Source organism: Saccoglossus kowalevskii, chromosome 17 (assembly GCF_978046115.1).
Source record: "Saccoglossus kowalevskii chromosome 17, keSacKowa6.1, whole genome shotgun sequence".
Lineage (NCBI taxonomy): Eukaryota > Metazoa > Hemichordata > Enteropneusta > Harrimaniidae > Saccoglossus > Saccoglossus kowalevskii.
Window position 1 is genome coordinate 18,866,817 of NC_140657.1, and position 15,666 is coordinate 18,882,482.

At 35.5% G+C, this 15,666-nt stretch overlaps 1 protein-coding gene across 1 annotated transcript; it reads right to left on the reverse strand.

Moving 5' to 3' along the window:
- Positions 1–2,205: 2,205 nt before the first annotated feature.
- Positions 2,206–9,186, reverse strand: LOC144347806 (galactosylceramide sulfotransferase-like). The gene is made up of 3 exons (XM_085492041.1): positions 9,144–9,186; positions 7,252–7,332; positions 2,206–4,211 (listed from the first exon to the last, which is right to left on the reverse strand). The coding sequence occupies exons 2-3, from the start codon at positions 7,288–7,290 to the stop codon at positions 3,111–3,113; spliced, it is 1,140 nt and encodes a 379-aa protein (XP_085348167.1). The 5' UTR covers positions 7,291–7,332; positions 9,144–9,186; the 3' UTR covers positions 2,206–3,110.
- Positions 9,187–15,666: the final 6,480 nt, after the last annotated feature.

Here is a 15,666-nt window from a genome sequence, read left to right on the forward strand (position 1 = left end):
TCACTTGTATACTATTAATTTCAAAACTGCCCATAAATACGTATTTATAGTTTATGTCGCCAAAGGAAAGATGCATCATGTTTACCAGACCCGCATCATATTTGACAAAATAGAGCAGAAACTAGCTATTTTTGGAGAGGACCACATCAGATCGCATCCCTCGTTTTAATCGTACATGATCAACCAGGCGATCTGTTATCATATTCAAGGTATTCTTGGTCAGTAGGATTTGAGCCTGGCACGTGATACGTAGGTATATAAAACATAAGTTTGCAATGGTCAGTCAATCTACACTTGAATAGCCACGGTTCAGTTGTTTTTAAACATTTTTTGTGTAGTCTAATTTACTAGAATTTTGGTCTAACATCCACCCTTGGGCGAACATTAAACGACAGGTACTGGTGTCAGCACTATTTCCCACCAACATTTTTTTATCTCAACTTTAGGGGCGGTCTGTGTGCTAAAAAAGGAAATATAATTAGTTATAATAGTATAAAAATTAGGATTAGGAGGTCCTAAATAACTGTAATCCAAAATGATTATGCCATTAAAGCAAAGCATTTTCATGGCACAGTGCAAATGTATTCCGCAATACACTGTTTAACTCTCAACCTTGAAATATACATTGTAACACTTGCAATTTCAAAATGAGCTGCTATGACGTTTTAACTCAAAATACTCGCACACTTGACTTTTATGGCTTAAGCGTGCCCTCAATGTACTCCAAACACATACACATGGCTTCTACCCACCCACCCACCCACCCACCTACCTACCTACCTACCTACCTACCTACCTACCTACATATACCTACCTCACTCTCAGATAACTTTAAATAAATGCCACGATGAATAGTCGCGTAGAGTTCTATAATTTTATCGTGGCCAATCGTGAAAAGGGTTATGGGTTGCCGGCTACCAGGATCGCCCACGACTTACGCGTGTTTTGACTGTACTGTCATGAATTAGTTCTCGCGTATCTCGCGTATCCGACTTAATTAGTTGATTATTAGCTGAATTGCTGTGTTATGTCTGTTATCGTTTAGGCAGGCGAGGTCCTGGACGGAACTTGTCTCAGTGATTTGGAACTAATTACGAGATATCCGTAGCTATTTGGACTATTAATTCTGACAGTTGGTATTCGTAGTTATTAATGTAATGAACGGTTAATCAGAAGATATGACGTATTCAGTACTTAGTGTGATTAGCCTTATGATTGAAGGTTACGCCCTAGAGTCTTTTTACTGTTTTGTAATTGGTTAGAGTTTTGAAAATGAATAAAGAGAGTTTGAGTTGGTCTTGGCGAGTACACCACGATAGACGCAGTCCAGTCCTGGGGGGTCTTGGGGTGAGCCTTGAGGCAGTCCAGTCTTGGGCTAGTCTTGGGTCAGCCTTGCGATAGTCTTGGGTATTTTTCTCCAGGGCGTTGTGTCTCTTAGAGTGCTCGACTGATCGACTAAGACGAAAGTTGAAACGTATTTTGTTGTGTGTGTTGTCTTATTTGACTGTAAAGCTTAAGTGACTTTCCCGATCCCGTACCTCAAGGGGACGCGATATAGAGACGAGACGAGATTCCCCCCTGACAAAGGTGGAGAACCCCAGAGAGAAGGATTCCCCCGTGATAGTACACGACACTTTCCACGGCAGTTTTTGATATCATGACACAAACAAATCTTGACGAATGCATTATAAACGTGCTGGAGCGGTTAGACTACCATGATATGTCTTGCAAGGAATACCAGCGAGACACTATCACAAAATACACAGAGGGGAGAGATGTGTTCGTCTGCGTGTCGTTTTGACATTCGTCTTGGCAAAAAGAACTCGTTTCGTAAGCAGGGATCCCTCATTTTCAGTTGTCATTCTCTTAGAGAAAATGCCTGCGATCTTTCCAACAACCCTCGCTTAGTTTGTTGAAATTCCTTCCTGGACTCATCCATGTTTTTATGCAGAGTCGACGCTTCCATTTTCTGCATGCATACGAGCTGCCAGGATGTAGATCGATGGTTTCTGCCACAACAAATTCGCATGTCATAGTTCTGTTGATCCCGCGAAACAGTCTCCCGTGGCTTTCTATGAAATGCACATTGTTTTAATTGGTTTTAGGCGATTTGATAGTTTTCCTTGCAATTTATGTTGGAGTGACTGTAATCGTTTTGTTCATAACGTGAGCAACCAACGCATTCATGGGGTCATTTAGAATAAATTTGCATACACTATGTTAATATAATTAATTTCGTAAAATCAGCATCAACTATGAATTATTCATCAACTAGAAATCTGCAGACGGGGACAGTCTCTCGGTCCTAAACCCCTCGCGAAAAATAAAATAAAAAATAAATACAATATGCTGTACGTCACTCAATGTTTTTGTAAATTTCATATCTTAGTTTTAAGGAATGATACAAATAAGCTGCCATGGATTGTAGTATGTTACTATCAAACGTCTTCATTAATTCCCCATACTTATTATATGCAGACAATGTAAAATAGTATCCTGGAATGTATTTTAAACTAATGACCTCAACAAATTTACAAATTAATAGTAAATGGTATTCGTTTTCAATTTCGGACATATTGCATAAAGGGCAGACTCGGTCAATTCTTTCAATACCATTTTACCTGTCGGTTTCTATCCCGAGACAATGAGCAGATCAGCGAAAACACGACAATAACTATAATATGGCATACTAAATGATATGCGACCCGGTAAATACATGCATAGTATGTTATTAAACATTAATTGGCTAACACCAACCGAACCAGAAAGTTAAATCCTTGTATTGTGAATATAATCTAAAATGGAGATGCTCAGCACAAAAACAAGATCAAAGCAAAAAAATGTGTAAATTAGAATAGAAATTGATTAAAAAACATTATAATCAACAAACGTCAAAGAAAATAATCATATAACGATAGTGAAATGTTAAAAAAAAATATAGCTTAAAGCGGAAAGCCGTCATCTGCGTATGCGTCTACCCATGAGCCCATAGCGTGTGTTGTTATTGTCACTCGGGACTCAATTTCGGCGCGTGCGCAGGTGGCGACCCTCCCACTTTAAAACAAGCATTTTTTCACTGATCGCAACCGATACAATTTCTATATGCGATATTATTTGCGCTCATATATTTTAATCTTTTTGGCGAATTTGTTGGGGTTTTGTCGGACTGCAATACGACGATACCAATCTACGTTATTGTATGTCAACTGTTGGCAAAGTTGTGTATCATTTCTGCTTTTATGGACCAGTTTTTTGGAGCTATTTGTTTGGAACATTGAGCATTGGTCGTTATGCTCTTTCAAAAGGCCTCGAAAATGTGCCAATTCGACTTCAAAACGTGGACCAAATTGTCGAATTTTTTCCCATAATGTTCTGTTAAAATAATTGTAAAAGAGATAATCTGCATTTGACCACCTATATACGTTGTGACGAAATGTGTCTGTGATGGTTTCACGTGTGGTACGTTGATTTTGTGCTAAATATATTATGTCTTCAAAACTCCAACACAGCAAGTGTTTTAATAGAATCAGAGATTCGTCGAAGTATTCAAGTATAAGAACTAAGTCGAATTCCTTGTCAAGTCTTATAATGGTTTCATTTACAACGGCTTCTTTGAGTGTAGATTCAAAAGACAATCCAAATTCTCTCAACTGATTATTTCTGCCTGCCGTATTCCTAGCAGTATGTGGATTTTTAAGGAAGGTTTGTATGGACGCCATTACTTGTTTTCTATGCTTGAAAAAGTTCATATGTGATTCTAGTTGCATGGCTGGCTCTCTTAAAATAGTCACATAAATAGAGTTGTCCTCCATGAATGAGTTTATAGTGGCTCTCTTGTACGACACATGACCCGTAAGAATATTATATTTAAAAGACGAGTTAACAGCGCCACCAATCGGTGGCAGTATAACAGACTCAGCGATATGCACCTTTCGTATATGCCCGTTTTTTGTGTTACGCTTTGAAAACACGAATGAGAGTTTATTTGCATATCCGTAGCGACAAAAGATGCAATGGAGTGAAGTACTTCCTGTTTTATGAGTTTTTATAAAGACAATATTCTCTGCTGGTTGGCACGTTGATGGCGTTGTTGGTGCCGGTTGTGTGGTGTGCAATCTAGTACCAAGTGACACGCTAAGAGGCAGTGGGTTTGGCGAGAATCTGCTGTACCATGTCACAATGGTTGTAATAAGAATTAACGAAGTCAGCATCTGTAAGGAAAAAACACAGCACAGTGCTATAATTAAGCAAGTTAATAAGGAAATGTAATTTAAAGGGGAGGGGTATAACGATAACAACACACGCTAAAAACACAAAGACCCGGCCGGGTAGACGCTGCTGTAAACAATGACACGCTATGGCCGTCTGACGCATGCGCAGACGACGACTCCCCCGCTTTAACTTGAAATTCCCTGGCGACCTATCATTAAATGAATATTTGCAATACAAGTGTAACAATGCGCTTTGAAGTAAGTATTGCAATCATAAACTACAATGTCGTGCATAAAATCTCCTGAAATTGTAAATTTGAACAAATTATTATTTAATGATTTACCAGCATTCTAGCCAACAACAGATATTATATACATACATAGATTTGCATATGCGATTAGTGACTGACTTCCGCAAATTACTAGAACATGTAATATTGAAAAAAAAACATGTACCCGGTATTTTTTTATATTGTTATTTGTTGTGGTGGGTTGATAGCCAAACTGCATTATGCTCTTTCTAAAACTGAAAATGTTGCTTATAAAGCACACTGTTTAGTATTTGTTCTATGAGAAATAAAACAAAATCTAATACATAGGTGTGGCGATTGTTAATATGCGTTCTAAGACAATGAGTGAACATGCATTTTAGGCACCTTCATAGTTTGAGTCAACTAATACTTGCATGGGATAAGGTTTTTTAGTTCGCAATAATACATATCCACAGGCTGTATCGAACAACAGTATTAACAATGGAATGTTCTCATCCATATTGCATTTTAAATATTTGGTCGACAAAACAATCTTGGCTTAATGTCTGTCCAGGTTGGGGCACGGGACAGTGCGTGGCAATATTGTATAAATTGCAACAGTGAAAATAAAAGTGATGGCAAAATTCGAGTAAATTAGACCAAAATCACGTGATAAAACCCAAAACATGTTTTGGGGTTAAAGGTTGCGAATTCATGTGCCAAAAATTGTTATAGGATTGTCAAATTACGTTCAATTACAATGCATTTGCTAAGTTCAGCCGCAGTGAGCAAAACAAATAACTATGACGCAATTTCGTACGTTGATGTGACGTTTTTGCATAACTTGTCAAGTGCTGATGATGTAAAACCGGGAGGGGGAGAAAAAAGAAGACGGTCTTACACATATAAACACTTCTGCTTACAACTCTTCCAAAGGAGATGTGAAGTATAACACGATCTAAATCCTATTTTAGGCCGATAAAATGCAAGTAAGTGAGTGGTCAATGCATGTGTAGCTCTTCCATTACCATGATTCACTTCCTGTTAATTCGGGCCCTTCGGACGAGAATTTAACTAACGTGCAAAGCACAGTGGAAGAGTTATGGTGGACATTGGGAAAATTCCAAATCTGTTTTTTTAAACACGACTGATTAACATGTTTCGGTTACAGTGTAAGGATTTCATTGATGATTGAATGCCGGTGTCGAACGTACACAATGTACTGTAGTGCCGAAAGATGGTAGGACGGGGAACTTGTTTCAGTTCGACAGATTAAAAAGGTTTAAAATAAAAGAAATTTGCCTTTGAGAAAGTGCATTTACCGACATATGAAATGAATATAAAATCCGTTACAGGCCTAACAAATGTATAATAATTCATTGATACGTAAATAGCGCGGGGCTGCAGGCACAACCAGATTTTAAAATCAGAACTTCACATCTTAATATATGTATACAATGTTGTCCAATATAAATACCTGACTGCGCTTTCGACATGAAATCTGTGTTGAAATGTAATTCTTTGTTGAGGTGCACGTGTACGCAAGACGATGAACAAGTGCTATATTTTTTAAAAAGTTCAGTTCATTAGTTTTGACGTCGCTTACGTTGATACTCGTGAAGGCGATCGGGAAAACATCAAAAAGACTGGCCTGGGGAGCACTGTGACCCATGCGTGAAATGCCCTTTTGTGATATGATAATGCTAGATAACTATCACACAAAACCAAATAAAAATCATTCTAAAATAACGCAATTAATTCTGGATTCATCAAGAAAAAATATCTTTGCGATAAAATGTGGAAAGTCGATGAATAATGGTCGTCAAGGAGTTCAGAATTCGATGACACGATTCTACCGACTGATTGTGCTAATAGGGAAGAAAATAATCAAATGTGTTTTGTTTTAATTTTCAATATTTCGTACCTGATCTTCGGTAGTGACTCCCACTACAGTAACAGCCTTATAAGAACGTAGCGTTTACAACTTATAGAGTTTGTTTATATCGATCGTCACTTAATTAAATCGTGGCTCTATAAAATTAAACACATTGTCAGCGTTATTCGATTCAGTTCAGTTTAAAGAATATGGTGTCATAATTTAAAGCTGCATTTTTTCAGTCTGTTACATACTTCAGATAAATTTTTATTGTTGACCAAATAGTCTTTTTATGGCTTGACAAGCGTTGCCAAGTGAGGACATACAAACGAGTTGGCAGTGCACGCAAACAATAATGAGAGTCCAGGGAGAGAAAAACCAACACAGGAAGGAGGTGGAAAAAGTGGGAAAGCGATGTATTAAGTTCTTCCTACATGTAATTATAAGTTTTGAGGGCTGCTGGGCCCAAAAAGTTTACGAAATAAATAAAAAAAAGCATGCGTTAGAGATATACCTATGCAGAATTTGATTTGCCAATGCGCGCAGAATGGCTAAAACGCACACGTTTCACTCAGGACTAAACAAAGTGTTATAAGCAGAAATGGTGAGTTATGTGCATGTCATCCAGAAAATTTCAGCAAATACATCTCGTATTGCCCATCGCACTATTGTTATTTATTTTGATGCTAATTGTCGATTCCCATAGTAATTTTTGTAAAAGAACCGGCCTAACTCAGTCACATATTTATTCCAACATGCAATGTCCTTGTTCATATATATAAAAGGCCAAAAACGTAGCAGTCCTGATTGCTTTAGAGTGAGATTGTGTAACGTGACAAAATACTGTGTAATGCATGTAACCTTGGTAATGATATGCGGTTTCACAACATTATTAATAATAAAAACAACTTACCAACACTTGAAATACCTTAATATAATAAGTATTTCCCATCTTATAACATATAGTCTTGTCCGATAGATATCTCAATATAATCTAAAAACAAATTGTTAAATTACTGCATATGCAGACGTGTGCAGCATATTAGAGGCCTAGGGTGAATATGGATTCAATGCCAAGTTCAAATACTCAACCAAAATGATTGACATTCAGCCCAGCCACTAGTTTTCAATTCTTTTGAAGAATGTCAACTGCCAACATCAGCTGCATACATGTATTCATATTAGATTGTAAACCACACGTGTGTGTTCATTTAGAGACTGCAAACCACATACTTGTATACATTTAGAAATCATTGTTCACACACATACACACATGAGAGGAGTGTAAATCATTACCTGTAGTCATAATTCACTAAATTGTGCATAATGTTTTCAACAATTTTTAGTAGTGACAAGTTGCCAAATTCGTAAGCAATTCGAGTTTTAAATTATAGAATTTTGAATGCAATAATATCACACGTAAAAATAACTCCCACAATAAAATCGTAGCGCCATTGGTTGAATTGTTTTGCAATATAAATGATTTTAAGTATTTTTTTATTTTCATGTAGTGTTTCACATTTTCGTTGAGGTTTACTGTAAAAGTGGAGTTGTTGCTTCGACGATGCCATGTGAACGACTGACTCGAAACGTTCAATCCAGATCGGAGGCGCCCTCTCGGACAAAATCCATCTAATATACAACATACATGTATTCGTTTCTATATGATGTTCCGGCGTACAATGAATTATTATATTTTGTCTGATATTTGCCATAATCTAAATAACGAACGGCTACACAATCAAACGAGCAATCTCCTGTATGAACAGAAGCGTCTCATTGCTGATATGAACAACCTTTTGAAAAATGTGATTGGATCGTGTAGATATGTTATCTTTTAATACCATTTGTTTCCTTAGCGATAGGGGTTATTGTAATAAAGATTAATTCGTATCCAACTATTACTGTAACCAATGCAATCTCAGAATGCATTCAATTCCGGTATTGCATTCACGAAATTAAGAAGCAGAGTCCAAAAACGAAAAATAAAACGATTAACAGTATTATTCGATTCAGATTGACCTCTTGACTTTATAAATATATCAATGTAAACACCGTTTAATCAAGGCTATCTTTCATGAGAACGAAAACATTTCTACATTCTGAAAATATTCGTTAAAATGATTTCACACGTTTTATGCAAATAAACAATTGAATGGTGTACTGTTACTCATAACATAATGATAACAGATCGCTAGATGTATCAAAACATGTGCGAGGGATTCGACGTGGTGCGAGCAGCTCCTAAAATATCTAGTTATTGCTATACATGGTCATATATAATGCGGGTAAACACGTAGCAGATTTTCTATGGTTATGGCTACAGAGGCTGTGTATACGTCTTTATTTCATACAAGAGAGAAACTTTAATGTTGGTTTTCAATATCCTATGACACATCGTGCATATTTGTATAATTAATTCAAACGTGTCATATAAGCATTTAATTACAAATTTATATTGATAGCAATATTGTCACCGTGTACTGTTTGAGCCCCATATGTTTGCCATCAATATTATGAGGAAATGTATATTGCACTTATATAGTATAGTTCCATAATAGTTCTGTTCCAATTGGGTACATTTTCCGATCAAAGAATTTCAGAAAAAAAATATGCTAATTCATTCTGCGAAATGGCCTTGTTGTTCAAAGGATTAGTCTCACATGTACAGAGTCGCGATGAAATAGATGAATATCTGGTGATCATAGACAGACATATTTCCCAAATCTTACAAGGTTTGAGTTATTTGTGTGGTCAGTCTAAACACGGACTCGAAGCTAAATGTATCAATATCGTAGTACTCACCAATAACCGTACGTGTATAGCAATTCGACGAGTACTATTGACGTGTTTGTAACGTCGACGATATAAAACAGCGGTTTAAAAATGAATATGTAAATCATGATGACAGATTAACATAATGTTATTCATAGAACATCCATGTATGTGGATTTTGTGAGAATTAGTTTAATCCATTCTAAATCTATTTTAGTTTCTGGATGTGAAAATAACATGGCACTCTTACCTGCATCAGATACGTACATAAAATTTGCTATTGAGTTGAATGCTAGCTTTAAAATGCTAAGTACCTCTTTGTTCAGGTATGCATTCATTAAACAAGTCAATGAATGCATAAATGAACAGATAATAAAGAGTTTCTCGACTTATTCCTCCTTCACTGAGTCTATATGCGCAACCAAATTTGTAATGCGTGAAAAGCGATATTTATTATAATGATCACAATGGATGAAAAAGCAGGATACCAAAATATTTTTCCCTTGCCATGTTTGTAATTTGAGGAACGAAAAAGGAAAATATTCCAAAGAATAATCAGGAAAACAGATCACCTTAGCAGTGTATGAATGCAACTGCCATCAACGGCAACATTAGTCACAATGAAGCGTGAAGCTTTTTTTAGACGATCAGGTGTCGCGGGATATACACATTACTTTATATGAATCTGTCGATAATTGTGTGTCCGTTCGATATTTAGTGAATAGTAAATAATGAATGTATCATAAACATTATTATTGTTGAAGAACACTAAAATTCAATATTTTAAGGTTACTAAATATTACTGTGTAATTATTATATTGTATGCTTCATTATTTTGTTGTTTCTACACTAATTTTATTATGATTTATTCTGTTACCATTATTATATTATCATTATTGTATAATTCTTTCAACATTGTTTTCATTATTTTATTTTGTTTATATATTACATTATGTTATCATTATTATTAGCAAAGCAACCTTGCTTTGATATCCCATAATGCATTATGCAACATGGCGAGTGATTTGGGTATATCCCAAATGTCATTTCTGAAATACATGCCATCTATATATAATTCGAAGTGGGACTTCTTCTCGTATAATGCATCTGTGTTCAACTTTGCCATATAGGAGATATCCTATGACGTGTTGACCCAGAAGTTGTGATGAACAGAAAGATTCACACAATCCATAGAAGAGGATGAATTGTGAATGTTGTGCCCCAATGGCACATTGCAATCATAAGTTGATATGGTAAGTAAATAAGTTGATAAAGAACATGGGTACTACACATGTTCATACGATTCTCTGCAAAATTGCCATCGGTGATTTGTTGCAAATCATTAATTTAATTCATTTATTTCGGCAGGATTCTGCCAAAAACAGTGAAGTTTAGCAATATTGACCAAATCCATTGCATTGTGAAAAATGAAATTCACAGAAACAAGTTATTTCATTATTCGACTTATACCCTGAATGATCAGACACTCAAAGTCAACACTATTAATTCCGTTCACCAATCCATCACATAATGCGCCAATCAACCTGATTAGTATAATTAAAAACTAGAAATCAAAACTGCACATCCCTCTATTGTTTTGCTGAATAGTTTATCCCAAATTAAAACCAGTACCTTTAATATGGTAAAACGAGCAACAGTTTTAGTAGATATGTATTATTAAATTCATTGAAAATAGTTTATGTTATGAAAAACAAGTTAAAGGGTAACCTCTATTGATAACAACTGCAAAAAAACGAGACAAAATTAAATGATACTGAGAATAGAAAAAAATTAGAAGACTAGACTAGACTAGACTACGATGTTACCCAATAGTGCACAAAAGAAAGGCGTATGATGACGACGACAACAACCATGGATGACAGGTATTTCATTATAGAGAAGCCAAAAGATGTACGTCAGTGAATGATGTCAATACTAAGTATAAAGGAAATCATCTCAGGTATGCCCGAGAAACAGATGCTGACTTTAAATGTCGATTTGTATAACTCGTCAACAGACGGCCAAAGGTCAATCAAACAAATGGACATGCCGATGTCTTTAATTATAACTTAATTTTGTACCAACTCTAAACATATATCCGAAAAAATAATTTAACTTGTGTATGAATTTGTGATCCCAGTTTCGCCGTGAATTGTTGTTTCACCAAGTTGTTCTTCAGCAGCTATTGTTTCTAAATAACAGTCACATGTTGTAATAAGTATATGATTGTAAATATCTGGAACAACAATAGATAAATAAAGCTCTGACGTGTGAAAGGCAAGGTTGTGTGGTTGAATTCACACATTTTATTGTGACACAACATATAGAAACAATGAAAATGCAATATGTACAACGAAATGTCAGCATTTATATGCTGTCTACAAGTAATATGTTGTAAAATAAACAAAATAAACTGCTAGACAATTCATTGTGTCATAGTTCTAATGTGCATATTGACAAATTGTAAAACTAAATTGCTGCTTTGTTGGTCATCTCAGATTTGATCAGGGCAAATATTTTCGTTGATGTGCTAGAACGCAATTGTCTGTGAACTAAGTTTAGATGTAGTTGGACTGTGTGAGTTTGAAGTGTAAGCAGAATTGTGTAAATAAAAGGATAAACATTGTCACAAAATGGCTGCCAATCAACTATATTTAATAGAATCATGACAAAAAATAAATTAATGAGATCTTCATGAAATGATATATACTCTATACAAAATGCCTGCAAATAATGAGTCTTTTGCTTAGTTGCAGCATGGAAGGTACTAACGGAAGGAGCCACGATGCTATTATTTTAGCTTTACCCCATGATCGTTTGTCAATGTTTGTTCACAAACATTGTTCACATTGTTCTTGTTAGCTTTTAGCACCATCGTACAATGGGTTACGACCATCTCGAGCATTCGGTAATATTCAGAGCATGTTCGGAAGTGACAGTCGAACCTCGCATGTACAATATTGAAAATGGCGTCTAGTTTGAATGCTGTTGTTTCCGGGGATCTTGGCGAACTTTAATGGAAAATTGACAAATATAACATTGATTGAAGAAGAACTGATGAAATATCGTGAATTTTGTATTCGTAATGGTGATGAGACGTAATCAATGATTGCTTGACACGATTGCATTATTCAATGGTACCATTGTCTGTGCGTGAGTTTGGCACCCGAAACTGTCGAAATTTTTGACCACCGGACATCAGCGAACACCAACAGAAAAGATAGTATCGAAAGAAGAGCATGCCTAGACACTTTCTCTGTGATAATATTTTTTAGGATTCCTTAGGAATTGTTGTTGTATTCACTCGGAATCTTGTTATAGTTACAGTTGCTAATAATTAAAACATGTGAAATTTGTGAAGTCAAACGTTCATCTGTTGAATTTCCGGTTGTGAAATACGTATTTTGACCTTTCACACCTAAACAAACCCAGTGCGCATGTGTGATGACCGTAGTTTCATAATGCACATGTTTTGTATGGTCACATTAAAAGTCGGCGAGGTTATATCATACTCCGCTAACTCGTTACTTGTGTAAACAATCGCAAACGATCATCGACATTAAAGATGAGCTAGACAATGTCTTTATCAGGATTAATTTGGGTTGAAACAAAAAGAAATAAGCCAGTTAAGAGGCTTAACTTGCCACTTGATAGGCGTCGTGGCTCCTTCCGTTAGTACCTTCCATGGTTGCAGCAACAGACTGAGAAGAACCTACGCAAAGTGAGGAGGAAGGCTGCAGTACATCAAAGTTCTAACAGTTCGGTTTATCTGATGAGTAAAATGCAAGCGTGGAATTTAGCATTGGATTTGATAGCACGGACAGACAGAAATATGGTAGGCTAAACTAAGACATGATTGGTCAAAGAGAAGAGACAGTGATATGCCAAAATATCTTGAACTTTAAAATACGCCTGAATCCGGAATCTGCAGCAAGCTCTTTGTGTTTACAAAAAGCAGTTGCAAGAAACTGGAAGGAGTCTAAATAAACATGTCAGTCAAACTTACAATACATCCTCATACATACAGTCTTGGATGTAGGACAACCCAGTTAAGGTACAAAATTGGGTTTACTTTTAGTTCACTGGGCTTAATGTTTTGCAAAATATCCAAATAGGGGTTTCAGACCAAACTTATTCACACAATTACAATGTACCACACCTCCCTAAAACGTTTACATCCATTTTCACAGTCAGTTTACAACTTCTGTTTTTGTCCAATCTAGAATTGGCAGCGCTGTCCCATTGATACGCCCACAGTTTAAAACATTCCATTAAAATACATTATGAGTGCATGGGAGTTGCATGGCACAATTGCCTGAGATAGACAGAGAGACAGATTTCACAGTTACAAGCTGAACAAATAATTGAGTGTTTTTGAGACGTTGTTGATCAAAAAACTTTTGAAATTAACCATAGGTTTATTCACGTAGATATTTCGCTTCAATCCTATTGCTCAAAGTCACGCATGTTTTCAATAACTTTATCAAGTGACAAGTTACCTAATTAGTATGCATTTTAAGAAATCGCTGTGTGCATGCGCATTTTGAAATGTAACACGCGTAAAACTCATTCCTGCAAAGTAACTTATCAATGTCGATTTTGCACAACCAAATAACAACATGCGGCATGTTGTTATGGGTCAGAATCAGTTCCCCGAAGGACAGGAGCAAGGTGTTAGGCAGAAAATGAAAATTGTCCGGCTTAATTTTTTTTTCTCATCTCGACTCTGATGGTAGTGGCAAAATCTGACGAAGGGGACACAGCAGGAAACGCCCGCCTATCATCACTTTCAGGCTGGTTAACTTGAAGCGGCAATAACATGAAATCAAAGAAAGCTTAGAAAGAACTCCCGTGTGCTGAGAGTTTTGGAGACACATGAAAAATTAATTCAAAATTACTTATACTTGAGATATTGATGGAATAGCTGAAAACTAATTATGCAAATAAGGTAACTAATATGAACAGATTTAAGTGTAAAACTAATAAGGTCTGCACAATGTACCAAGTTTCATTGAAATGTGATTAGAATCAAAAAAATATTACTTATTATGCTAATTAGAGAATTAATATGAACAGATTTTAACCCAAAATTAATCAGACTGTCTATTGTCCTAGAGCATTTATGTACCAAGTTTTATTCAAATGTGATGATCAATACTTGAGATATCAGTATTAATTACGTTAATTAGATGATTAAGAAGCATAAATATTTACCAAAAACTAATATGGTGCATAGTCTTACGTTCATTGAAATGTGATGGGTACTCTTTAAAAGTTTCATTGAAATCCAATGAGTGGTTTTTAGACATCATAGAACAGCAAAAAATTAACTAATTATGCAAATTACGTAATTAATAGGCACAATTATTTATCCCAAAATTAATCAGGTCTCTGCATAGTCCTAGAATATCTATGTCGCAAGTCTCATTGAAATGTGATGATTAGTACTTGAGATATCAGGTGAAAAGCTGAAAATTAACTAATTATGCTAATAAGGTGATTAATATGCACAAATATTTACCCAAAAACTAATTAGGTCTCTGCACAGTCATCAAGTAACTATGTACCAAGTTTCATTGAAACGTGATCATTACTACTCGAAATATCAAAAGCTGAAAATTAATTAATTATGCAAATTAGGTAATTAATATGTACTGATATTGCCCTAAAAACTATCAGGTATGTGCAGTGTCATATGACACCTATGTACCAAGTTTTATTGAAATGTTATGATTAGTACTTGAGATATCAGTGGAAAAGCCGAAAATTGATTAATCATTATGCAAATTAGGTAATTAATAATATTAACAGATTTTTACCCAAAACTAATCAAATCTGCGCATTAGTTCAGAGCATCCATGTGCCAAGTTTCATTGAAATCCAATGAGTGGTTCTTCAAAAATCAGTGGAACAGTCATAGAACAGCTTAAAATCAGTTAATTATCATGCAAATTAGGTAATTAATATTCATAGATTTTTACTCAAAACTAATCAAATCTGCGCACTAGTACAGATCATCCATGTGCCAAATTTCATCAAAAACCAATGAGTGGTTCTTCAGATATCAGTGGAACAGTCATAGAACAGCTTAAAATCAGTTAATTATCATGCAAATTAGGTAATTAATAATATTAACAGATTTTTACCCAAAACTAATCAAATCTGCGCATTAGTTCAGAGCATCCATGTGCCAAGTTTCATTGAAATCCAATGAGTGGTTCTTCAAAAATCAGTGGAACAGTCTTGGAACAGCTAAAAATCAGCTAATTATCATGCAAATTAGGTAATTAATATTCATAGATTTTTACCAAAACCTAATCAACTCTGCGCATTATCCCAGTGCATCTATGTACCAAGTTTCACCAAAATTTGATTAGTGGTTCTTGAGATAACGGTGGAACAAAAAAGTGACATACATACATACATACATACATACATACATACATACATACATACATACATACATACATACATACAGACATACAGACAGGGTAACTGCAAAGACTCCCTTTTGTGCTTCGCACACGGCAGTCAAAAACATAAAGCTCATTAA